Genomic DNA, 24,058 nt, shown 5'->3' with positions numbered 1-24,058 from the left:
GCTGTCCTTAGTTTATTGTGTTTATGGTTTTCAAAGTATTTTAAAACGTCTGGTGTTATACTCACGGTATGGGTAAATCTTTTAGAACTGTTATGCAATTCGAAAAAAAATTAGTTTGTTTATTATTCATCATTTACCATTGTTTTTAATTTAAAACTGTCATTAAAAAGGTCAAAACTTTATAATCCGTTGTACCCTTTAACTTATGTAACATAATCTCATATCTACCCATCACCCTTTTTTATAAAAACACGAGACTCGTAATGCAAGGGAGTTAAACAACAAATTATGAACAAACTGAGCAATAAATTTCAAAGTCGGCTAAGAAAAGTTTATAGGCCTTTATAAAAATATTGAAATGTAAGTGTTTATTTTAGCAAATTGAATTATGAATTAACTTTGTTCTACCGTGCTTTTTCTTTTTTTACTCGAATTTTAACTATAATATTTATGGTACATTAATTTCGATACAAAATATTTTAAATTTCAAAAACAAAAAATATAGATTCATAAAAAAAACCTCAGTCAAAAAAAATGCTCGGAAAGAAATTTGAAATTAAAAATAAGGAACACAAATGAACATTATAAAAAATATAATTGAACAATTAAAAATTTCCAAATAATTGTCACCCTTTTAACAATAGTCCCAGACTGCTACGTAATCATGTTCCAGTATGAATTTCCATGAAGCACATTAAGGAACTTATTTTGGCGAGTATTTAGCGGAAAAAATCTAATTACCCACCAAAATAATATCTGAACATTTTTGGAGACAGATTAATTTACATCTTGTATCGTCAATACTAGGGAAAATAGAATTCATATCTATCCCAATGAAAAATTAGTTCTGCAGGTTGACTCAAGATAGCCTTTCTGAATCTATTGAAATTCCGCCTTTATTTAAGAACCACCAAAGAATTTCAAAAATTTTCTGCAATCTAAGTAATAAAGCCGTCAAGAATTCTCAAAGTAAAGAGTGTTCGGAAAAACCACAACCACTTATACACGTTTTTTCATAGGAGCAAACTATATAGGAACATATTCGATGGTCAAAATATGAAGAGCAAGCAAAGTTTTTAAGAACATATTTGAACAATATCCAATGGTTTTTCCAAAAGTTATCGAGTCTGATATTCACAGGAGCCAGCCTGAAACATTTACGAAATTGAACTCCTCCAGAGACGATTAAACCCGTTATCTCACGTCTCAAGTTTTCTTCAATAACTCATTCGCATCTTTTCATGTGAACTTTCTTTCCAATCTGAAAAAAAGGGTGACAAATGAAAACTATTTTGATTTTGATCAATTGGTAAAAATCACAATATACAAAAATATTTCTTGATGATAATTGCTCAGCGATTTTGAAGTGTTTTCAATGAAACGAGGAGTTATTAATCCAAAATCACCCGAGAATACCATGTTATTCCGCGTTAATTATATGGTAAACAAGCTAGATGCTGAATGGACCTACCTGATGATAAAAGTTAGATAGCAATGCGAGGAGAAAAAAATCAGTCAGAAAATATAGCGTTTAGCGATAATGCATAACGCAATAAATTCATCGTTGATTGTTGATGGGGGGAGAGGGAAGGGTTGTAGGGAAAAAATAAATAGATGGTGAGCATTGTTATCAATAATGTTTTTGTGTGAAAAACATAAAAATACAATGAAAAAAATCTACTGAAAATCTGCAAAAACGGCGATTTCCGGCATTTTCAACCGGAAAAAAAAATTTCTCAAAAATCGAACTCAGCCATAATTTGAGCATCACGAATACGCATCTTTCTGCAAAAAAATCAGAAAAAAAAGGTGAAAATTCGAGAAAATGTAAAAAAACCCGTTTTTTCCAGCATATTTCCGGCATTTTCGGCCGGAAAAAATGTTTTTCGAAAATCAGGCTTCGTCACATTTTAGGTATTGTCAAATTGCATCAGTGTGCAAAATTTCATAAAAAAACATAGAGTACAGCTCGAGAAATTCAAGAAATACTGTCTTTCCGTCAAAAATAGGTTGTTCCGGTGATTTTTAAATAGTTCCGGCTTCAAAAATCAATTTTATTGAAAATTGAAACATGCTTGATGGTGGGCATTGCAATTAATAATGTTTTTGAATGAAAAAACAACCAATTATAAGGAAAAAGTCCAATGGAAATCCAGAAAAACGGCGATTTCCGGCATATTTCCAGCATTTTCGGCCGGAAAAAAATTTTTCTCAAAAATCGGACTCAACCATGTTTTGGGCAATATTAATACGCATCTTTGAGCAAAAAATCAGAAAAAACTAATGATAAAATCTCGAGAAAATGCCCAAAAAACAGTTTTTCCAGCATATTTCCGGCATTTTCGGCCGGAAAAAAATGTTAATCGAAAATCGGGCTGCGCCACTTAGTAGGTATTGTCATTTTACATCAGTGTGCAAAAATTCATAAAAAAATATAAAGTACAGCTTGAGAAATTCAAGAAATACCGTTTTTCCGGCGAAAATCGGCTGTTCCGGCGATTTTTAGATAGTTCCGGCTTCAAAAAATCAGTTTTATCGACAATTGAACCATGCTTGATCGTGGACATTGCTATTAATAATGTTTTTGTGTGAAAAACAACGAAATATAAGGAAAAAGTCCAATGAAAATCTGCAAAAACGGCGATTTCCGGCATATTTCCGGCATTTTCGACCGGAAAAGAATTTTTCTCAAAAATCGGACACTGCCATGTTTTGGGCATTGCTAATACGCATCTTTGTACAAAAAATCTGAAAAAACTAATGATGAAATCTCGAGAAAATGCCAAAAAACCGGTTTTTCCGGCATATTTCCGGCATTTTCGGCCGGAAATGATTTTTTTTCAAAAATCGGGCTCCGTCACATTTTGCGCATTACCATTTTGCATCATTGTGCCAAAAATCAGAAAAAACTAATGAGCCAATCTTGAGAAAAGCTGGTAACAGACGGACGGACGAACGAACGGACGGACGGACGGACAAAGGTTAATTTATAGGACCTCCAGGTAGGTCCAAAAAAAGAATTGAAGAACACTCAATCGCTATTCTTTTCGAAACTTATAAAAACATTCGAAACTATAAAAAAACATTCGACTGACACTCTTATTTTGATTAGGTTAAAAATTTCGTACGATATTTTGTTAACCAATCAAAATCGTACGATATCGATATCGTACGATACTTTTCTTTCAACCAATAGATATTGTTGTTTACATCAGGGTGATTACAAAAAAGCGGGGCTATTACGGATATATCGCCCCGCTCGTCCTTTACAAATCCAAGCTAAATGTAATCAACCATATAATTAATAAAAGTACAGTGAAATCTCCATAATTCTAACTTCTATAACTCGTGTGTCTCCATAACTCGAACAATTTTGCATTTCCCGTGCGTGTTCGATTTATAGAGACTCCACTGTAACTCTTGAATGAGGATAAAAAAGAAGGCTGTATTTTTTCGTAAGAAAGTGTGACCAATGAAAGAACTATAAAATATAAATTGGCTGTGGTACCACCTGTCATTTGGAGGTGGAAAATTTAATCTAATAGCCCAAACTATTCATTTCGCCTTAGTATAAAAAGTAAAACTCATAGCATGGATCTCCAGGCTAATTCCAAACAGGAATGAATCTTGTACATACCCTTTTTTTAATGGAGTTCTTCCATTTCATCATGAATATTCTTAACTTTTTGTGGGAAATCATCTCGAAAAAACACCCTCGAATTTCAAAATTTATTTAGTCACGTAATCGACAAAAACCTATAAAAATCCCACGTGTAAAAGGGCCACTCTAAGTGCATGCTATTTTGAGATACTTCCTGTTTTGAAGGTGATATTTCGTAAAGAAACTTCAAGGAGGTCTAAGGAAAGCGGTTCTGGATTTTTCAAGGGAGTTGTCTTTGCCTTTTCCCAAGGGTGAAATTTGACAGTTTCGTTGATCATATAAAAAAAGGATAGTCTCCTTTTCTATATCTAATTTGATTTTATAGGATGTAGAAAGTTAGTAAAGAAATTAGTAAAGAAATTTTTACAACGAATTTTTCATTTTAATCCCTGACCAAGAGGTTTTGAATTGTTTTCGGAAATATTTTACTGTATCTAGCAAAAAAAAACTAATTTGAATTCTTTTTTGGAGTAACAGACCTTTTTGAAAAACTGGACGAGCAAAAGTTTAATAATGATTTGCAACTAAATAGGTAGACCCCAATAAAGTGAATAATACTTACTGTTGAATCTCTGAGCTGACGAAGATATACTCCAACGGTAAATAGCTCTTCAACGCTTTCAGATTCTTCACATAGTGCATTTTCCTTGCAAATTTGGCACTACAAAAAAATGAAACATAATAAGAAAATGTCATAATACGGTAAGATAAGGTTATAGCATATCATTTAAACACGTTAAAGTTAACACGTATAAAGTTTACAATCCAAAAATGAGCCCTTAACATGAAAAATAAAACACTTTTTCTTGCGTAATAGTATATCTAATCGGCCAAAACTTAGTCGGCCTTAATTTTAGTCGGCCTTAATTATTAGTCGGCCCTAATTTTAGTCACCTCGTCAAAATTTAGTCACTTAGGGCCAACTAAGTTTTGGCCGATAAAGTATAAGCCTCTATCGGTGAATGCGCGTCTTTGGAGACACCATATGATTGGCACAGGAAAAAATCCGCGAATCACATGCGTGTGAAAACCAATTTCCGAGCATGTGATCCTGCAAAAAATCACATGCATGTGAAAATGTAATTCACAATCCATCTTTTCTCACTTGTTAAATAGAATAGAAGTGAGTTACTTTTAGGGTATTAAACCTCTCTCTCTAAGAAAGACAAACAATCCTATTTGTGATTTTAGATCTAGTCAGACACTCCATTTAAGTTGAGAAAAGATGGCTTGTGAATTGCATTTTCACACACATGTGATTTTTTGCAGGATCACATGCTCGGAAATCAGTTTTACCAAGCATGTGATTTCCATACTTTTTCCTGTGTGGGTGGATGATGATGTGGAACTCCATATGGACGACTCGCTCTAATTTCCACCCTTTATCTCAAAGAACACTCATTTTTAAACCAAAAAAAACACCCCGGCAAACATGATTTTAAATGAAAGTATCAGTTTAGGGCAAAATGGCATGGAGGCTAAAAACGCAGTAAGATAGAGTGTAGTAGGTAGAGCGTGTAACCTTAGTCTAGTCTTTAACATCTAGACACTCATAGATGCCTTGGTACATACTCGTTTAGAAAGAAAGCAAAAAAAGATAACGTGTATGTCTCATAAATACATGACGATTGCATGAGTCTTTCATTCCATAAGTGCTATTTTACTTTTTTTAATCCTTTAGAAAAAATCTATTTATGATACTCTATTTATGATACTCTATTTATGATACTCTATTTATGATACTCTATTTATGATAATCTATTTATGATGATATGGTAAAATTTAGTAACCACCAACGTGACTTAATCGACAGACAAGCAATATGTGCCTTGAAATCTCTACTTGGCGTATCAAAGTTTTCCAAACCACTTTCACACCATCTACAAAATCCCAAACGCTAGTTCGCACCTACTTAATAGGAAGTTGAATCTCACTAATCAGACTCTTATGAATCGTAATACTCGGGACTACGCATTGTCTGTGTTATCGCTTGAGAAGCATGATCGCTCGTTTTCGGTTATTGACGAAATTTATGAAATTTGTTTGGTTAACAATGTAAACATTTGTGACTGTATATTTAATAAAAAATCAAAACGGATTTGTGTAAGCTTCCCTCCACTTTCGAAAAGCAATTAGAGTTGAGAGTTTGTATTCTTGAATGGTATGATGTTTTGTGTAGGCGGCAATTTGTGGAAATTTTAGAATCTGCCATACAAAGATAGTATTTTACGCAGTATATTTTATTTAAACTTTATTTTTTTAATTTTCTTTTTCTTTTCTTTTTTCTCTTGAAACTTCTGAGATACTTAATCACTTATTCTATGCACATAGGGGTAGCCCTTCTTGTAGTTTTGTTCCTATTTTTCGATTCACAGTTCATATCTATTATGGACCCCTGATCCATTCTTAGTCTGTAGAGTTTCATATCTTTATGGGGTTCACTTTAGGTCGTTTGGAGGCAAGGCCGCTTCTTTATCTCTGGTAGGCCCTGATGATATCGCGGTCTCTCCTCCATGACGAAGTGACCCAGGGTATTTTAATATCGGGTGCTGTTATTTATGCATTTCTTTTCCAATAAAAACGAGAACATGTACATTTTATTTTAAACATAGTTTTTATTTAGTTGTACATTTTTGGATGTAAGTATTATACCAAATCTAATGGTGATAAGAGATTTAAAAAATATATATACTTAAACTTAAAAAATCGCATTGCTACCTATTGCACCAGCAACCTCCACTTATTGCATTGAGAATCTATTATGGCTTAGTGTGGCGTGTTTTTTAGCCAGCTTGAGGACTCCATGCTAGGGGCGTTTTTACTTTTTATCCTTTTATAATCTTTTTATAATAAATACAGTGGTCTTAAACAGTACAAAGTACATTGCTACCTATTGCTTACTAGTGTAACCTTAAGGGGTTGCTTTTAGCCGGGTTTAGGACCCCGTAAGGATTTATTTTCTTTTAGGAAATTTAATTGTATGGCTTAGCCTGACCCTAGGGCATACGTATAAAAAAATACGGCTATTATTTGTTTCTACCCCTTAGCTTATGACATTTCCATCATAATGAAAATGGCATCGTTTACAGTCATAGCCTGATCGAAATATATTGCTATATTTCGATACAAACACTGAAAACTATGTGTGATCATAGTCCGTATAAAAAAACATGGTTTGGAAGCCTATTGTTGTAACTTTTTGTTAATTTTTTTCCTTTGTTAATAATGATTATAAAAATCGATTTGCTCACGTTCCCAAATATTCCTCTTGGGTTCAAAAGTTAATCACAGGATCAAAAAGTGAGCAAAACAAGATAATTTCTCAACGCAAGCTCAAGTTCGCAACAATAGAAAGAAACTAAAGGCTTCCAGACCGGGGTTTCTTATACGTACTATGGTGTGATCTACCCAGATAAAGCTAGGGTTGATTTGTAGCTAATCAGGTCCGGGCTTGATAACCCTGGAGTTTAACTACTAGATTTATTTTTGTGCGAAATAGAATCAAAAACAAAATATATAGAAATCAATGTCTGTATAACAAAACATCTAGAAGATGAGATATAATGTATATAGAAGCAAAATAATCGAAAAAAAATAGAATTTCGGTTCTAGGTTGCATGGTTAAACCAGGATACTGTAGATGACGAAAAACAATCTTTCTGAGTTTTCTGAAAAAGATATTTAATTATCCCGTTTGTTTTACGTGGGTGGTGATTGAAAAAGCAAGTACGGACCCTCAGTGAAGAAAATATGCCATCTTCAATCTATACTATAAAGGAGCTAGATGCTGAATGGACCTACCTGATGATTAAAGTTAGATAGCAATAATAAGGAGGAAAATGAAAGCAGTCAGAAAATATAGCGTTTAGCAAAAATGCATAACACATTAAATTTCATCATTGATTGTTGATTGGGGAAAGGGAAGGAGAGTAGGGAAAAAAGAAATAGAAAGTTCCGGTTGCAAAAAGCAGTTTATTAACAATTGAATCATGCTTGATGGAGGGCATTGTTATCAATAATGATTTTGTGTGAAAAAAACAAAGAAATTATTAGAAAAAAGTCCAATAAAAATCAGAAAAAACGGCGATTTCGGGCATTTCAGCCGGGAAAAATTTATCGGACTCAGCCATGTTTTAAACATTGCTGATACGCATCTTTGTGCAAAAAATCAGAAAGAAATAATGATAAAATCTCGAGAAAATGCCAAAAAACCCGTTTTTTCCGGCATATTACCGGAATTTTCGACTGGAAATGATTTTTTTTCGAAAATCTGGCTCCGTCACATTTCGGGCATCACTATTTTGCATCTTTGTGCCAAAAATCAGAGAAAACTAATAAGCCAATCTCGAAAAAATTTGGTAACATACGGACGGATAGACGAACAGACAAAGGTTAATTTATAGGACATCCAGGTAGGTCCAAAAAGAAGTTACTTGATTATTGAAGTCAATAGGAACTCCCAAGTATCTAAGCTACCCTATGCTAGGATAAGGCAGGGATTATTGAAGGTTTTTTTAATAGTTTTTTTTGCACTCCTTTAAAAGGATCTGATTATATTATTAATCAATATAAATAGGTAATAGCACTCTAAAAATAGGTTAGATTAAGAAGTTATTTAAAATGCATTTTAGAAATAGATTCCATAATAAAATACTTTTTCGGTTTTGTTAAGGAGGTCTCTCTCAATAATTAAATGCCAAAGGAAAAGAAATTGTGCCTGCAGGGGCAGTTTTACAGTTACCCAAAATAGTATTTTTCTAAAGAGAGTGAGTGGTTGTTGCACCACAATGGTGGTCTTTTTGCAGAGTATAAATATGGGAAAGCTTATCTCTTAAAGCTCAAACAAGTTTTGACTAACTAATAAGAACTGAACTTGAATTTCGATAATTTTGAAGTGAATCATCATCATCATGCAGAGCACAAAGGTAAATACTGTAATTTGAAATAAAAATGTATAATGTTTTTCGAGTATTTTGAAATTTTCAGCTCTTCAACTAGACGTTGGAATATGATAGTTAGAGAAGGTTAGATTCATATGGAGTCGATATTTGACGTGGATAGCTCATTTAGGACTTTTTTAGACTTTCTTTCGACCGTTTATAAGTGGTTCAATGACTGTCGGCTCTGGTCAGCTCAGCTGCTATATTGGGGTTCTTCCAATATAACATAGAGTGACTTTCTAATGATCGTTTTCTTTGATCTAACTTTCAGATATTATTGGCTTTAATGTCAGTCATTGCTGTGGTTGGTTCAATCACTATCAAATCAGATCATGAGGATCTCCATATCATCATCGAAGATGCAAACGGCCAACAACAAGCACTCGTCAACAACAAACAACAAAATAAAAACATCTACACGGTCAACCAAACAACCACTTTAGATGCTAGAGTCAAATCCTTCAGACAGTACTTAATGTCAAAAGTTAGCCGCAGAACCAAAAGGAAGCTATCTGGAGACACGATCGATTCTTGTACAACACACACTATCACGCAAAAAGTCATTTTGAACTCCTGTGAACGCGATGTAGTCATTAAGGCATGCACTGGTAGCTGTCCGGCCAGTGAATATTTTTATTATCATTGCAGACCGACAAAACAAAACCAGGTCGAAGTGAAATTTGACTGTGACCCTACCATCAACCCAATCAAAATCAACGTTGGATCAGCAACCCATTGCGCATGCGTAAGAGAGCAAAAAACGGTCATAAGCGGATTCTTCAAAAAATGATAAAAAAACTTTAATTTATTTTTTTAAAAGTTGTGGCTCCAGAGTGTAAACTAAAATCCAATTTAACGACGGTTTAATTCAAACATCCAGAAGAGTTTTTTAAGAGGATCTAAAAAGTTACCATCGAAAAAAACTAGTAATCTTTCCTAAGTAGTGATTATAATTTTAACACTCTGCGAAGCTGTAGAAAGTTATATCATTTAAAGATTAATTTTATTATTCTAAATAAAATTGAATATATTGCAGGCGATATATTTATAATTTTGTAAGCAATTTTGCTCGTATATACGTATATTCAGATGGTTTATCTGGTCATAAACTATCTGATTATTTCTTGTAAACTATGAAAAAAATATTGTCAAAGAATAACGATAAATATGAAAGGAAGCAACGATTTCGCTCAATTCTTATTGAAACAGTATCTAACTCAAATTAAAATAAGGATTGTCGATAACAAATTGAGAGGTTTGGCGAGATAACAGGTCTGTGCTAGACTATCTTGAACTGTATTTGAAAATAGCCGGTATTTCGGTAATGAAAGGACAAGTTTCAGGCTTTCCGGTACTTAGTAGAACATTATTGGCCAGTATTGTGAAATAGTCGGTACTTTATGAAAAGGTTACTGGTATTCCGGTATTTTGTACACTCGGAAGCCCGCACTACTACCCTGCCTTAGTAATGAGCTATAAGCTATTATTTTACAAAAGGTTGAACACTATATAGGGAATTTTAACCCTTAGACCTCGAAGGGCGTGTATAAGCGTCCAGAATAAGACAAAATACTAGCCCCAAGTATGTTGGCCATTAGCGCTATTGATCAATCGATTTTAAGGAGCATAAAACCAAATGTTTTTTAGAAAAGTATGAAAATAGCTTTCAATGGTACCAAAATAGGCTCAATTCATGATATTCATGACGTAATGTTTTCTACGGAAATACGCCGGTTTTAGCCAGTAGTGGCAAATTTAAACGAGACAAAAGTTGTATAAAATTTGCCACTACTGGCAAAAACCGGGGTCTTTCCGTAGAAAACATTACGTCACGAATTCTCCCAATAAACTGGTGTGCGCAAAAGGTCAAAGGAAAACCCTTAAAAATCTTACACTCACCTGACAAAGAAATGTGTAAACTTCAGAACGGTCTTCAGTAAAAGTGATGGGTGAACGAAATAAATGTTCTGCAAATTCTTCTTCAATCTGTATTAAAAATATATATTTCGCTATGAGATTTGTATTTATATTTTCAAGTTTGAATTTACCTCATTTCAGGTTTTTCAGAGATATAACTTTCAATACCCGGCAATAAGGCCCCTTTCCGTTTATTGGAATTTTGATATTTTTCAATCATCTTAACTAACCCCCTAAGAATATTTGGCAATTATAATCAACTGAAAGTGTTTTATTAGTTTTCAAGAAATCGGTTAACTTAAAGTCGATAATTTGTCGTTGATTATGAAATAGAGTTTATGGTTATAGATTGAATTATTCATAGATCCATAAAAAAAAAGAAATGCTTCGTATGAAAGTTATTTATTGCATACAGCGGGGCGACAGAAACGATTTGGAATAACCTGCAGTTTTGACACGCAAAAATGCTATTACCGTCGTCCTCAGAAAATAACTAGAAACTAAGCGTCTCCGCCGAAGTAAATCACACACACATAGACTCGGTAATAACTAGAAACTAACCGTCTACGTCGCAATAAAAGACAGATACATAGACTCGGTAATAACTAGGAACTAACCGTCTACGTCGCAATAAAAGACAGATATTTAGACTCCTATTAAACCGTTTGTAACAGTTTTGTTGATAGCCTACACTAGACGCCAAGTCACCCGCGTTTTTTCTACAGTTTTTGAGTAGGTGCTCGCTATTTAGTTTATAAAGGGACAAAAAAAAAAGGTTGAAATTGCAAACCTGTATTGAATCATGTCATAACACTGTTTAATAAGTTGCCTTGATGGGATATTCGTTCCATTCATTGCAGAATTGAAGAACACAATCTCATAAGAATCCATTACCATCAAATCAACTGCATGTACACAATAACTGAAAACCAAAACAAAAGATTTTATACCTATGTTAAGTGGATGCATTTTCACGTGGATAAAATATCGCGGAATCTGCTTCTTTTTCCCCTAATTTCTTTCATTTTCCTAGGGGCTTTTCGCAAAAATCCTAATTTTAGATTTTTCACGAGGACTTAATTTACTACTTAAGAAATCATGTATGATCATTCAAAGCTCAACAGTTTAAGAGCACATATGGACGTTAACGGCGTACGTGCAACTTATAGGTATAAGCCATAAAGGTCACAAAAACTACATACGCCTTCATGTTTTGGCCTTCTTGGTCAAATCTGGATATCGCAATAAGTAACTCACTAGAATAATTGTTCCATCACGATATTGTATTTGGGAATGTTTCGTTTCGGAAGGTAATAAGCATTGAAAACAACAATGACACGACGTTCTCCAGCAACTGTGTGATGCCCTGAAAATCAAAAATGAATAAAATTTAGTAAAGTTTAAATCAAAATTTCATTTTACTGATGATGGCACTCTGATAATGAGGCCGAAACGTTTAAAAAAAATTTTCGATGTTTAACAAAGAACAAAACATGAAGCTTGTGTCCTTTAAATTCATTTTTCAAACTTTCAGTGGGGGTCAACGTGTGTGAGTAATGTTTGACAAGACAAGTATTACCTTATTGGAATTAATCAAAAAGATTCATTAATACTCAAACTGCCTGAAGCGGGATTGTTTTCAAACCCGTAATTGCAATTTTTATTACTCGACCTAAATTCTTTACTGAATTATGAAACAGTGGTCTTTTCTACATATTTTGAAAATTTTCATCCACCATCATTTCAGTGTAAGCTTTTAAGCAAGCTTCTAAAAATATAATACGGATGGAAAAATTCGATAAATAGCACCCTAGGAGCGCCGCGATTCATGCCGTCCTCTTCTTTTGAGCCGGCCCTAATGTTCAAATTCGTTTTTTTCTTAGTTGGGGTGTGTACGTGCATTTAAAGTCAAAAAATATTCGAAAATTTGAAGTTACTGAGTGATGCCATCTATAATAAAGCACTAGGATGAGTATTGTGTGGTGAGTAAATCAAATCTCTACCTCCATGAGTCAATATTTTCAAATAATCTTCAATGAGCTTCATATCCACAATCCTTTGTTGCCCAGCAACATTGACAACAACAAAACGATCTGAAGTTGACGATGAGGGTTGGGAAGATTGCGGGCTAGTATTTAGACCGGGTGACCTGATTTCATTTACTGGCGATTTAGTATTTATTGAAGGAGGTGGACTTGTTGGGCTTCCATAAGGATATTCCCAGAAACCACAATTTGACCCTGAAGAGAGATGTTTAAAATATTATAAGAAAGAACCGAGATATTGGGGCTGGGGAAACAAATATCATGTTAAATGCGAATTTGGAACTAAATAGATACAAACAATAGCTACACCATTCAAGCCTACTAAGTATTTGTGATAGATAAAGAGCAAAAACTGTAATGACGGACTTGTTATGGCCTGAGAGTACGGAAAGGTACAAAGTTCTTATTCACCTGGCAAAGTTCTTATTCTTCACCTGGCATTCAAGAAAGCCTAAAACCATGATATCAACCAGAGGCAGTCTTCGTCACTATCCTGAACGGATTTTTCGAACGGGAGATAAAAAAGATCGTTTATCCGCTATTCAATGCGCGTATTACGTATTACCTCCTAAAAGAAATTTGGAAAGTCTGCCCAATTTGAAAGAATCTTCCCGTTCGGGGCAGTGGATTTAAGGTATAAGAGTATATAAGATACTGTCAAAATATATCAATCTGTTCAAAATGCTTACCTTGCACTCGTTCAGGACTTCTTATCAAGTCTGGAACATCTAAAAAAGATGAAATTTGAATTCGTTGTGAAAGTATTTCTAAACTTCGATTGAAATTGAAATAAATAGAATTATTCACAGTCTCTTTAACTCGAACCTCTTAAAACTCAAGTGTCTCCTTAACTCGAACCAGTCTCGAACAATATCTTGTAAGTGCTCGATTTTCTCCCCACACGCTAATAGTCTGAAGACAGTTAACACCTGGAAGAATATATCAACCAGCTTTCGTTCTGGGGAATGGACGAGTCAAACCGAAATTTTTATAACAACCATTTTTTACGGGTGAAGGCCGTGCGAGCCGACGGGAGGTGCAACATATCAAGCGTTGGAGCTGTAGTCCGGGTAACCACAAACTCTCGATCGCAATATCAGATAACGGCTCCATATACTTAGGAAAAAAGCATAGCGACGCTTTTTTCAAGAGCTCACTTGGATAGGTCGACTAAACGGCAAAAAATTGATGAAAATCTTACTGGTGTTGAATTTAAAATCTTCATGTTTCAATTCCGATTCGTTTATGTTGTCCACTTTACTGAAAAAAGAAAACAAAATGATGAATCGCTAGACCTGGTAGATTATGAAGGTGTAAATTTATCGATATTTTGGTACCACTTTTACGAATGTTGGAGCGACTGAAACTATTTGAAGTAACCTACGATCTGGCCCGAAAAATCGAGGACGGTACCTTAAGTGGATAAATTTTGGCGGGGATAAATTTGGCGAATTTGGCGAATTTTGGCAAAATTTGCCAAATTAAATCCTCGCCAAAATTTCCAAATTCGCCAATTCGCCAAATTAAATCCCCGCCAAGTTTTATGAAATTGATCTATCGCCAAATTAAATCCCCGCCAAAAATCGTATTTAGGCCAATCGCCAAATTAAATCCAAGCCAAAATTTATCCACTTGTTAGACGAAAACCACTCTTACAGTAAACAAATAAGAAATTTGTTGTTGAGAAGGTACTGGCTAACTCATTGCCGACCTTAAGAGGTTTTATGAATTCGAAACTGGTACTGGCTAGGTCGTTGGAAATCGAAGCAGATACTGGCTAAACATTGCCTGTTTTTAGAGGTTTTAGGAATTCGAAATTAATTACCTGAATGAAAATGCACTGGGTGAAGGTAAACAGTCTTCATCATTTGGCATCTCAAAGTCTGTTGATGCATTGTAAGATTGGTTGCCAGGCGACGAAGGTAGCCTATTAACGTCTTCATACGATAAGTGACTTTTCAGGCTAGTGTTCAAGCTAGCTAAACGATCTTTAGCTCCATCCAGGCTCGTGTCGAAATCGAGTTCTGTTTTGGAGTTTTCTTCGTCGGCCATGAATAGTGGTGAGAGCTTATGGATTCGATGACGAGGAATGTTGAATGCTGATTTGGATCTTTTACGTGAATCTGAAACGAAAATTGCAGCGGTATGCAGGTCTCTTTCGAAACAGGAGCGACTATATTATAGCCTATTCAATATTTTGAAAACTATCAGAAAATTAAAAACGAATTCCAGTGGGCAACGTCAATTGGCTGAGCTGAGCTCCCCTCCAGTTAGCAGTCAAAAAAGTCAGCTTGGTTGCATCTTATAAAAGACGTCACGGACCCTTAACTTCCTACTTTCCTACTTAGCATCTCTAAAAAAACCTCTCATATAATTTTGCAATAATGGCTGGTATAAACTTTTAGCAGAATTCATTTTTACTATTAAAAAGCGATGATGTTTGGCATAATTCAATAAGATGAAATGACAATTTGCTTGACAGCATATTTTAAACTGATATCAACCGCAACCTAACGACAATGTCACGTGGAGACAAATAAATGTAGTTATGTTTTATTTTTGTTGAAGGACACCATCAATACAGGCTATTTTCCATCAATAATCGTTATTTGAATTTCCAAAATAAAAAAATTCTTTAAACATCTTTAAAAGCGCACTTTAAAATTAAGATAAAGAAACATAAAGTTGGCGACGTCTTCGGCAATTTTGCAAACGAAGCCGACATTTTAATTCAAAGGAGAAATGACCAAAATCTTATAAACTAGTCGGCAAAAATCTCCCAGAACAAACAAATCAACCACTTTCAAAACAAACATGCAAAATAAAAAAAACAAGTTTTTTTCCCATAAGAACAAACAAACAAGTCACACAACCTCAAATATCTTGAAAAGTCATTTAAAAAAAATCATTACATGTTTTTTAAACTAAGAACAAATTTTATAAGAAAATAAGACTGTGGCTTCAATAACTTAACTTCTAAACTATAACTTAAAAATATTTAAAGCATTGCGGACTCTAAACCATACGAGTTGTTAAGAAATTACACCAAAATACTTGAAAATGAAGGTAAAACTCAAAAAGCTTCCGAAGAATTAGAAGGTTTGACTTTCGAACAAAAAAACTGAATCACAAAATCTTGAAATAATTACAATTTTGAGATTACGTAATTTTTTTACTAGATCGAGTTTTCCTCGGTTTACCTCAAACAAAAGGACGTCTTTAAAAAATAGGGTACCAAGTCGTATTGTAATAAATTGAAATTTCTTGATAAATTTGAGTACAAATTCTCGGATATGTAATAGTTATCAGACAGTTGCGAGTACAATACAAGAAATATTTTACGAGTTCCGAGATTTTTTTGCACAATATTTTCCGAGCCTTTAGGCGAGGAAAATATGTAAAAAAATTCGGAACGAGTAAAATATTTCTGTATTGTACACGAGCTTGTGTCTGATAACTAGTTTATCGGTGACCCAAAAAATGCACTTTTTGTGTTAGAAAAAAGCGCAAGGCAGTTTTGTAGCAAAGTGACGTTAGATTGCTGCTACCGCTACAATGCAACAACATCTTTTCATCAATTTTTACATCAATATTTTTTTTATTTTTACATGTAAAATACAAGATATATTGTACTCTTTTTAACCAATCAGATTGCAGATATTTTTTTGGATCGCCGATAATCTAAGATAAACTCAAAAAAACTCACAAAATCTTTCAATCCCTCCTTACTCCAACAAACTTATACAACAACGAATGCAAATGTCATTAAAAAAACACAAACTGTCGTTTTATGAATGAAAAATGTTAATTAAAAAACCAATACTTCGCATGCGATTTGGCAATCATAAATAAAAAGCAATTAATATTATTTTACGTAGAAATGAATTTAATCCAATTAAAGCAAAATCAGAGCGTGACAAAACCCGATTCGGATTTGGAACGGTAAGATGATCGCTTAGCAGATCAATAGAAATTTTTATATAATAACAATAGAAAAGGTTGAAAGGCCAAATATCAAAGAACATTTTTAGAACGTTCAGAAAAGGCTTTGCAAGGGTGAATGACACTAAGAATGTCCAAAGCCGCCAAGATTTTAGAGGTACATATAAAAAAATCTTACTACAATAAATGGTCATAATATTCTTACGCACACGGCAAACCTCTAAAGCCGCTATTCCAAATTCCTCATAAACGATACGCGTTCCTTGCGAAATTAAGATTGCATGTTTATCAGATCGTTCGTCTTCACACATCCCTTTAGAGCTTCAGAGTTGCAATTCAAACCCTTCAAATCAATCATGTTGATTTAATTTAGCGAAATTCAGATACCGTACAGAAACTAGATTCTTGGTAATAAAGGTTAAGAACAGTCGAAATTCTAACCACAATTTCAAATAAAATAGAGTACCAGAGCAAGTCAAAAAGAAGAAACTAAACAGTATACATAGCAGTAAAACATACAGCCAGGACGTGGTAGAAATATGATGTGATATTAGAAATCCAAAAAGCTTTTCCATTTTTAACTAATCTCTGCTTTCACACTGCGAAAAAGCGATAAGATCGCTGTTATCGTCATGATGCTAAACTATGCAATGCAATATTACATAATCCATTTTCCATATCCACGTGATTATAAAAGCTTATAAAACAAAAAAAAACAAAAAAATCGTGTAAATGTAAAAAGAAAACCCTGAAAAATGAAAGTCGAAAAACATCTTATCAGAGAAATCTGATATTTTGGAAGATTTTGTAACAAATTATTCCATACAGCCTTCTTCTTTAATGATTATTTAGACAAATAGAATGGTGTCATTTTACATTAGCATAAGGTGGTTTTGCTTGAATAGATTTGAGTATTCTATAATCTGTGTAATAAACGTAATATGGGTGTTATATGACAATATGATAATTGTAACAGTTTGTATAATTTCAAAGTAATTGGTCCTTTCTGGTCCTTTTCATTATTTTTGCTTGTTTTACGTCTTTGTCTGAATTATTGTAGTCACATGCTAGAGATTAGGATCTTCTCCTACAATCTTTGCTTCATCATTTTATTATTTTTCAGGACCTTTTTATGCCATGTACAAAGTTATGGACAGATTGGAAAGGTATTTCGAGGAGAATGAATCCAATCCAAACTTTTAATAAAGCTTTGAAAACCCCTAAAACCGGTTTGTAGGATGACGGGGGTTGTCTCGAATTTTATGAAGGTTCAAGTCAGTTGAAGCTCCAAGGGGATTGGTCTCTTAAGGCCAAACCTCCACAACAGTGTTGTATAGGGTTTTGTTCTGGATAATCCCAGACCCCTTAAAATTTAAGTTTATCCTTCCTCTTTCCAATGCCAAAAGATTGATTGTTTTTAACAGTTGATAGAACTCGAGAAAAATCACTTTAAAGAGAGGGATTTTTTTCTTGGACACCCGGTAGGATAGCACAAAAAAGACACTTAGTCCATACCTTCAAGATCATTCATTTCTTGATTGATCACGCTACAAAGGTCTTCAATGGATTTACATTTCCTTTGCAAATCGTAAACATTATCATCAGCGTCGTTAGTAACAGCCAAGAAAACAGGTGCCATTAAATCAACTCCTTTTACATCTTGCAACTCGTCAAACGATAACTCTCGTATGAAGATTTTCTCACGTTCTTTTTGTTCAGCTTTGGTTGGTGAAGATTGAGCACATGGTACGAACGCATCCTCATATTCCATGCTCGGCTGTTCAACAAAAAAATCATCATTCGGGTCCACATTAAATTGACTACTTATACTTTCACTACATCGACTTGATCGCCCAGACCGAGTTTCATTGAAACTGGATGAACTCGACTTGTGTCGCATATGGCTAGTCGAGACTATAATAAAGGAGTTTGAATTAGCAGAGCTTTTTCGTTCTTTTTCATCATTGATTATTTCTTCTCTCTCGTCCCTCGCAGGACTTAGAAAATCACTTAAGATTTCACCTTCCAGAGTCTCCTCCAACAAGTCTGTATCTATCGTACCAGAGCTAAGTAAACAGCCATAAGGCGGAGTGCAAGATAAGCCAGAATCGTCTATGGAGGTTGATTGATGTGTGTTGGCTGTAAAATATTCACTGCTGGCATCTTCCTTTGAGCTTTTATCATCATCAGCTGTTACATACAAAGCATCGCTGAAGGTACATGACACACTGCTATCGACGGTTGTCATAGCTACAATCACGTGGTACAATGGTTCCAAGGCTTCACAGCTTGTAATCTTACATCTTTATTTAAATTTTCTTAATTTCATCATTTTTATTTCTGTATTTTTCTATAAAAAGATGAGAAAAATATAATCAGATGGTAAAGAGGAGAAGCATTTGAATACAGAAACTTGAATTCTAACTTTCAAAGCTATTATAAATGCAGTAAACAATTTCCAGATTTTGATCAGGATCACCAAATTGTTTCGACTTTCCTAGATCGAATTCACAAATAAGAATCGTATAAATTATCCATACGTATAAGTAAAAGGACGTGTGTATCTATTTTATGGAAGTAGACAGAACTGATCATAATTTAACATAATTCATATTATAGACATCTTGGTATAATTTGAATACATAGTGTTTGCTGTTACATAACAATCTATAATTAGACGGAAGAAAATGTTACTTTCTTTTATATTCCAAAGTATTGTAAATGTATTTGAAATCAAAGCTCAACAGATCTGAGTTTAAGACATTTGGCTATCATGTGATTTCTGTGTAAAATTTTAAAATTGATGGGAAACGTAACGAAGAAGTTTGAAATATGAAGCATGGCCACACATGCACGTTTTTTCATAAAAACAAAGTAAATAAGAACATAAGGCTTCGATGGCTAAAATGTTAAGAAAAAGTTGAGAACATTTTCAAGGCTTTGTGGACTTCGGAAAATGACCAAAAATACTCACAAAGTGGGAAAAATACATACAAAATATTACTTGGCTCTGGTTTCATTGAGCACTCTGCAACATCAATCACAAACAATACTAAAATACTGTACATACATAAATCATCCACTTGAAAGAACACTTTTAGGTTTAAAACTAAAAAAGTTAAGAACATCCGAAGCCTTCAAAACTTTCAATTGTTCTTATAAAAAAACGTGTACCCTATATAAAAAGAGAATAAAACTCAGGTCTTTTAGGCCACATCCATTAGCAGAAGATTCAAACACCTTGCTCAAGATATGAAGATTTTTAAAAGAGAATTTAATTACTTTCTGTATACATACGTACCATGTATTCTATAGAACGGTATTAAGCAATGATTTAAGAACAGATCCATAGTGTCAGCAGAAAAATGACAATACTTTGGAAGAATTTTAAAATGTTCAACATAAAACATTTCACATCTTTCTCAGTCTTTCTTTATTATTTTTATACATTTTTATTCTCTAATAAAATGGATAAACAAGGAGAGCCAGGTTGACATTAAATATTAAGAGTAAAAAAAATTCAAATAACATTTTCAAATATAAGAATATATATTCAACAACAATATTATACGTCTATGAAAGTGTAAACCGAATCAAAAAGACGTTTTACTCAGAATAAAAAGATGTAATTTTACACTATAATATCTCTCTCTCTTTTTCCTCTCATCATATCGCATATATATATTGAGGAATATTGATACAATGTTTCAAGAGTTTCTTCCAAGAATGAGAAAGGCCGTTGCAATTCTTCTATGAATCAATGAATTGTGAACACAATGAAGGAAGAAAATGAAACTTGAAAATATCGACTTAGAGTCAGGAAGACAACCTTTCACAAATGAAAAAAGCTCACATGCAATCCCGGGGGGGGGGGTACTTAGGCAAAAATAGGTGCTGGGTATGTGCGGACGGTAAGGGTCGGGTTTTTCACCTTTCAAAGTCTCTCTAAGGGTTACAAAAATCAGAAAATTTCAAAGTAGTCTCTCTAAGGGTTCCCACGATTTTTAAAAAAAAAATTTTATTTTGAGAGAAAAAATTACAAAAAAGTCTCGCTAAGGGTAGGAAATTTTTGAAAATCAGAGAAAATTTTTCGAAAAAGTCTCTCTAAGGGTCACTTTTTCACTAAATTTTGGTCTCTCTAAGGGTCGGTTTTCGGAGGTCCCGTCCGCACATACCCCTCATTCATCAACCCTAGTACCCCCCCCCCGGGATGCAATTCTTTCAACAAAATATATGCCAAGAAGACAAACTATTTTCAAATCACTAAGAAGCCATTTCCTATACAATCAAATACAATATAATTCAAATCCCTTCTAAGCTCTGGCCAGGTAATATAAAAGCAAGTAATATAATAAAAGATGACAAGACTTAAAAATAAACGAGAGTATATTATAATTTAACGTGGCTACATATGAATTGTGAGGAAGTTGTTGTTTTTTTGATATCGTCACAACAGAGAAAATGTTTATAATGATAATACATGACGTCATATAATCCTTGCTTTAATAGTAACATAGTTGACATTGTAACATCAGGAGATTTATTGAAATTATTGTACAGTATTACAGAGTATTATGCTGAATAAAAAGAAAAGGAAATAACATTGATAATTTCAAAAAAAGTATGCTACTGAGTGTTATTTTTATGATATTTTAAGCTTAATTTAAAACTGCACACTGTAGTTTTCTTTTGATTTTGGAAACCATATTTGATAGTTACCCATCACTTACCAATCATAGATCCCTGTTCACCAGAACTGATTAATCACACTGAAATTTCAGTAACACAGCATAATTAAAGTCAACATTAGAGGGAATGTATCCATACCACAATCTCATTTTTTGAAAGAGTTAAAACTTTCCATGCCTAAATTATACTATGAACTCATTGTTTTTATGAAATCTTGACAACATCCTTGTCGGCTTGATACATCTTTGCAGGCTTTGCCTCTTCAGGGCCTCCATTATCAACTGTAATACTAAAAAAAATTGGGTTTGAGTCTAACCATTTTGATTATTTATGCCAGTGATAGTTTCATTCAAATAGATTAAATAGTTTGGCACCACTCCATCCTCTGGTAAACTCAGACGCTATCCCCATTCATGTAACTTTTAGTACAAGTGTATTTGAAATGATCGGATCTCATCCCCAGTATCATAACGTAAACCCACTCATCACTGGCATCACTTTCTTCCTGGACCATTTGGGATTATGGCCATACAAAATTGCTATTTTTCTTAATTCCTCACTCAAAATAAAATCATTTTTCATCAAATTGAGATCTTGTTCTTGCAACATAAACTCTTCAATTTTCAACCGCAAGTTATTCGATTCTGAAACTAGTAGGATTTGTCTGATTGGTTCAGTTGAACCTTTATTGAAGTGAAGGAACATTATCATCAAGACATCCAATTTTAGCAAGTTCATATGTTTTAAAACGTTTTCCAAAAAGTCTTTTCTTGATATAAATATTGATCCTTCTATGACTGCAGATGAAATTCCAACGTTAGGAGCTTTTTCATCTTTCTTTTGTACACACTTGTAGTCTTTACGTAATATATTGTAGGTTGACATACTGCTTATATCCATTTTAGCTAAAGTTTGCAAAAAGAGATAATGTTGAACAAAGTTTCAAATTATTCAATATAAAATTCTCAAGCAACAAACTCTTTATAATGACCAGAAACAATAAGCATGTAACAAAAAAAGGTTAACCAAGATTTGAAAACGGGTGATATTGCTGTGATATTAAGAACTCAACTTTCAATTAGAGTGTTAAAAAGTAAACTAGTGCAGTCCTAATGAGTCAAATCAACTGACAAACCTTTTTGAAGTTTTGTGAACAGTTCATCGGTATCAACATCTTCTATATAGCTTGACAAAAGCTCAGCAATGAAAATATCTTGTTCAGTTGTTCTACCGCTGTGTAAATCCAAGTTATAAGTGTCAACCAAGATAGTTGCCAAAAGCATTTTGCAGACATCAGGTGAATTGACGAGAAATTCACTATCTGTTTGATGAAGCCATTGTGCGATTATTGAGGAACAGGAACCCAAGAGTTGAATCTTCTTGGATATGTTTGTGAAGTCATTTGTATCAATGCGATGATCTGAAATTAGCAAATAGAAGTGCTTATAAAATCTAGGAGGTAGTGAATGAATCATTTGAATCATATAATGTCCAGAATTGGAAAGAAGGTTTTCACTTAGTACTTTCTAAACACACATTGAAAACATTTAATTCAAAATATTAGCTTACCAATAATTTCAACAACAAATTCATTTAAGTCAGGGTGCTCCCTTGCGTGATTATGATCAACTAAAGTCACCTTCAAATCCTTGTGTGAAAACTTTTCCTTTAAAGCTTCCCAATCATTTTGGAATAACAGATCTTTTATAGGCAAGCAGGTGTCCTTGAATAATGCAACTGCTTCAGTGGTTAATTCGACGTCATCTTTGTGGCACCAAACAACAGGTAAACATATTGAATTTGATTCATCAATCTTTGAGAAAAACATCACAAGAAACTTTACTAACTTGGATGAATATCATTTCTTTTGATTTATATACCCATACTTTTTTTCAAAGGACAAGGCTTTTGTGACAAGGATCCTGGAAACATACATTCAGGTATCAAGAACTTGTATCGAAAAGGTCGTCTCATCATGAGATAACAAAATGAAGAAATATATAATGCTTGAAACCTGAATATTAATTTTGCATGATCGGTAATACGCCAAAACAAGAGGACAAACAATGCTATCAAGATCTGCTGATTCATTGCCAACAATCAATTCAATAGATTTAACTTCTTCAAAGTCAATTTCCTAAAAGGGAAATACAAAACCATTGTTGTATTTGGACCATGTCAACATTCTTTTGAAAAAGAAGTTAAAATGGTCTCAAGACAAAGAGTGTATAACACTAAGCTATATGATTCTTGGCATTTCATTAAAATGGCAATTTTTCCCAGAGGAATCCTGTTTTCATTACCTCATAGTAAATAAAGTAACTTTTTGTGGGAGCTGATCTTTACCAACATGGGAACTAATTAAAGTTTTTTTCTATTTGGACAATAATCTTCTCACTTTCTTTGGTTTGCAATAAAAATTGTCTCACCTTAAATTTTTGGAGGTAATTCCTTAAACCATGTTGAGTTTTCTCGTTCATGTCTTCCATATTGTAAAGTTAAAGAATAAAAAGTAATAATTTTGCATTCAAAAAATGTTGCAATTGTAAGAAGACTTTTTACCAATATGATTTGGATTCTCTTTAACAGAACACCTGATATCACATGAGAATGAGGTGGCAGCATCACTAAAAACTATGCCCAGAAAACATGAATTCGGAGATTTAAAAGGAATCATAATATATAATAAGACAAAGTAAAACACATAGAAAGGACTTCTCAAAGTTTCACAGAACCCATCAAGGAATTGATAAAAGATAAATTGATTTGGACACTTTATATATATGTTTCTCACAAAATTATACATAGAAATACACAGTCACAATATAAAAACATGTTCTAAAATTTAATCAATATTCAAATCG

General features: G+C 33.6%; 2 protein-coding genes and 1 long non-coding RNA gene across 3 annotated transcripts; all 3 read right to left on the bottom strand.

Moving 5' to 3' along the window:
• Window positions 1-393: 393 nt before the first annotated feature.
• On the bottom strand, window positions 394-18,857 carry LOC136817969 (uncharacterized). The gene is made up of 10 exons (XM_067074319.1): window positions 18,021-18,857; window positions 14,389-14,686; window positions 13,765-13,823; window positions 13,253-13,291; window positions 12,522-12,758; window positions 11,776-11,884; window positions 11,309-11,440; window positions 10,501-10,587; window positions 4,224-4,322; window positions 394-1,261 (listed from the first exon to the last, which is right to left on the bottom strand). The coding sequence occupies exons 1-10, from the start codon at window positions 18,751-18,753 to the stop codon at window positions 1,240-1,242; spliced, it is 1,815 nt and encodes a 604-aa protein (XP_066930420.1). The 5' UTR covers window positions 18,754-18,857; the 3' UTR covers window positions 394-1,239.
• A 195-nt stretch (window positions 18,858-19,052) lies between these two features.
• LOC136817807 (uncharacterized) lies at window positions 19,053-20,487 on the bottom strand. Its single transcript, XR_010848156.1, has 2 exons — window positions 19,807-20,487; window positions 19,053-19,172 (listed from the first exon to the last, which is right to left on the bottom strand). It is a non-coding gene; the product is annotated as an uncharacterized lncRNA (long non-coding RNA).
• A 504-nt stretch (window positions 20,488-20,991) lies between these two features.
• On the bottom strand, window positions 20,992-23,683 carry LOC136817861 (exopolyphosphatase PRUNE1-like). Its single transcript, XM_067074194.1, has 5 exons — window positions 23,624-23,683; window positions 23,209-23,331; window positions 22,764-23,007; window positions 22,330-22,614; window positions 20,992-22,099 (listed from the first exon to the last, which is right to left on the bottom strand). Exons 1-5 carry the CDS (start codon window positions 23,681-23,683, stop codon window positions 21,660-21,662), a joined length of 1,152 nt encoding a protein of 383 aa, XP_066930295.1. The 3' UTR covers window positions 20,992-21,659.
• Window positions 23,684-24,058: the final 375 nt, after the last annotated feature.

The sequence above is a fragment of the Clytia hemisphaerica genome, unplaced genomic scaffold (assembly GCF_902728285.1).
Source record: "Clytia hemisphaerica strain Z4C2 unplaced genomic scaffold, Clytia hemisphaerica genome assembly, whole genome shotgun sequence".
Classification (NCBI taxonomy): domain Eukaryota; kingdom Metazoa; phylum Cnidaria; class Hydrozoa; order Leptothecata; family Clytiidae; genus Clytia; species Clytia hemisphaerica.
Note: the sequence above shows the minus strand (reverse complement) of the source record. Positions and strands in the feature narration are given on the sequence as shown.

Coding starts and splice junctions, on each gene's coding strand:
- LOC136817969 (XM_067074319.1), bottom strand. CDS start 18,753: ATGACAACCGTCGATAGCAGTGTGTCATGTACCTTCAGCGATGCTTTG. Junction 12,759..13,252: donor AAGTCCTGAACGAGTGCAAG/GTAAGCATTTTG, acceptor ATCTCTCTTCAG/GGTCAAATTGTGGTTTCTGG. Junction 11,885..12,521: donor GAAAATATTGACTCATGGAG/GTAGAGATTTGA, acceptor TTTGATTTTCAG/GGCATCACACAGTTGCTGGA.
- LOC136817861 (XM_067074194.1), bottom strand. CDS start 23,683: ATGGAAGACATGAACGAGAAAACTCAACATGGTTTAAGGAATTACCTC. Junction 22,615..22,763: donor ATTTGTTGTTGAAATTATTG/GTAAGCTAATAT, acceptor TGCTAATTTCAG/ATCATCGCATTGATACAAAT. Junction 22,100..22,329: donor GTTCACAAAACTTCAAAAAG/GTTTGTCAGTTG, acceptor TGCAAACTTTAG/CTAAAATGGATATAAGCAGT.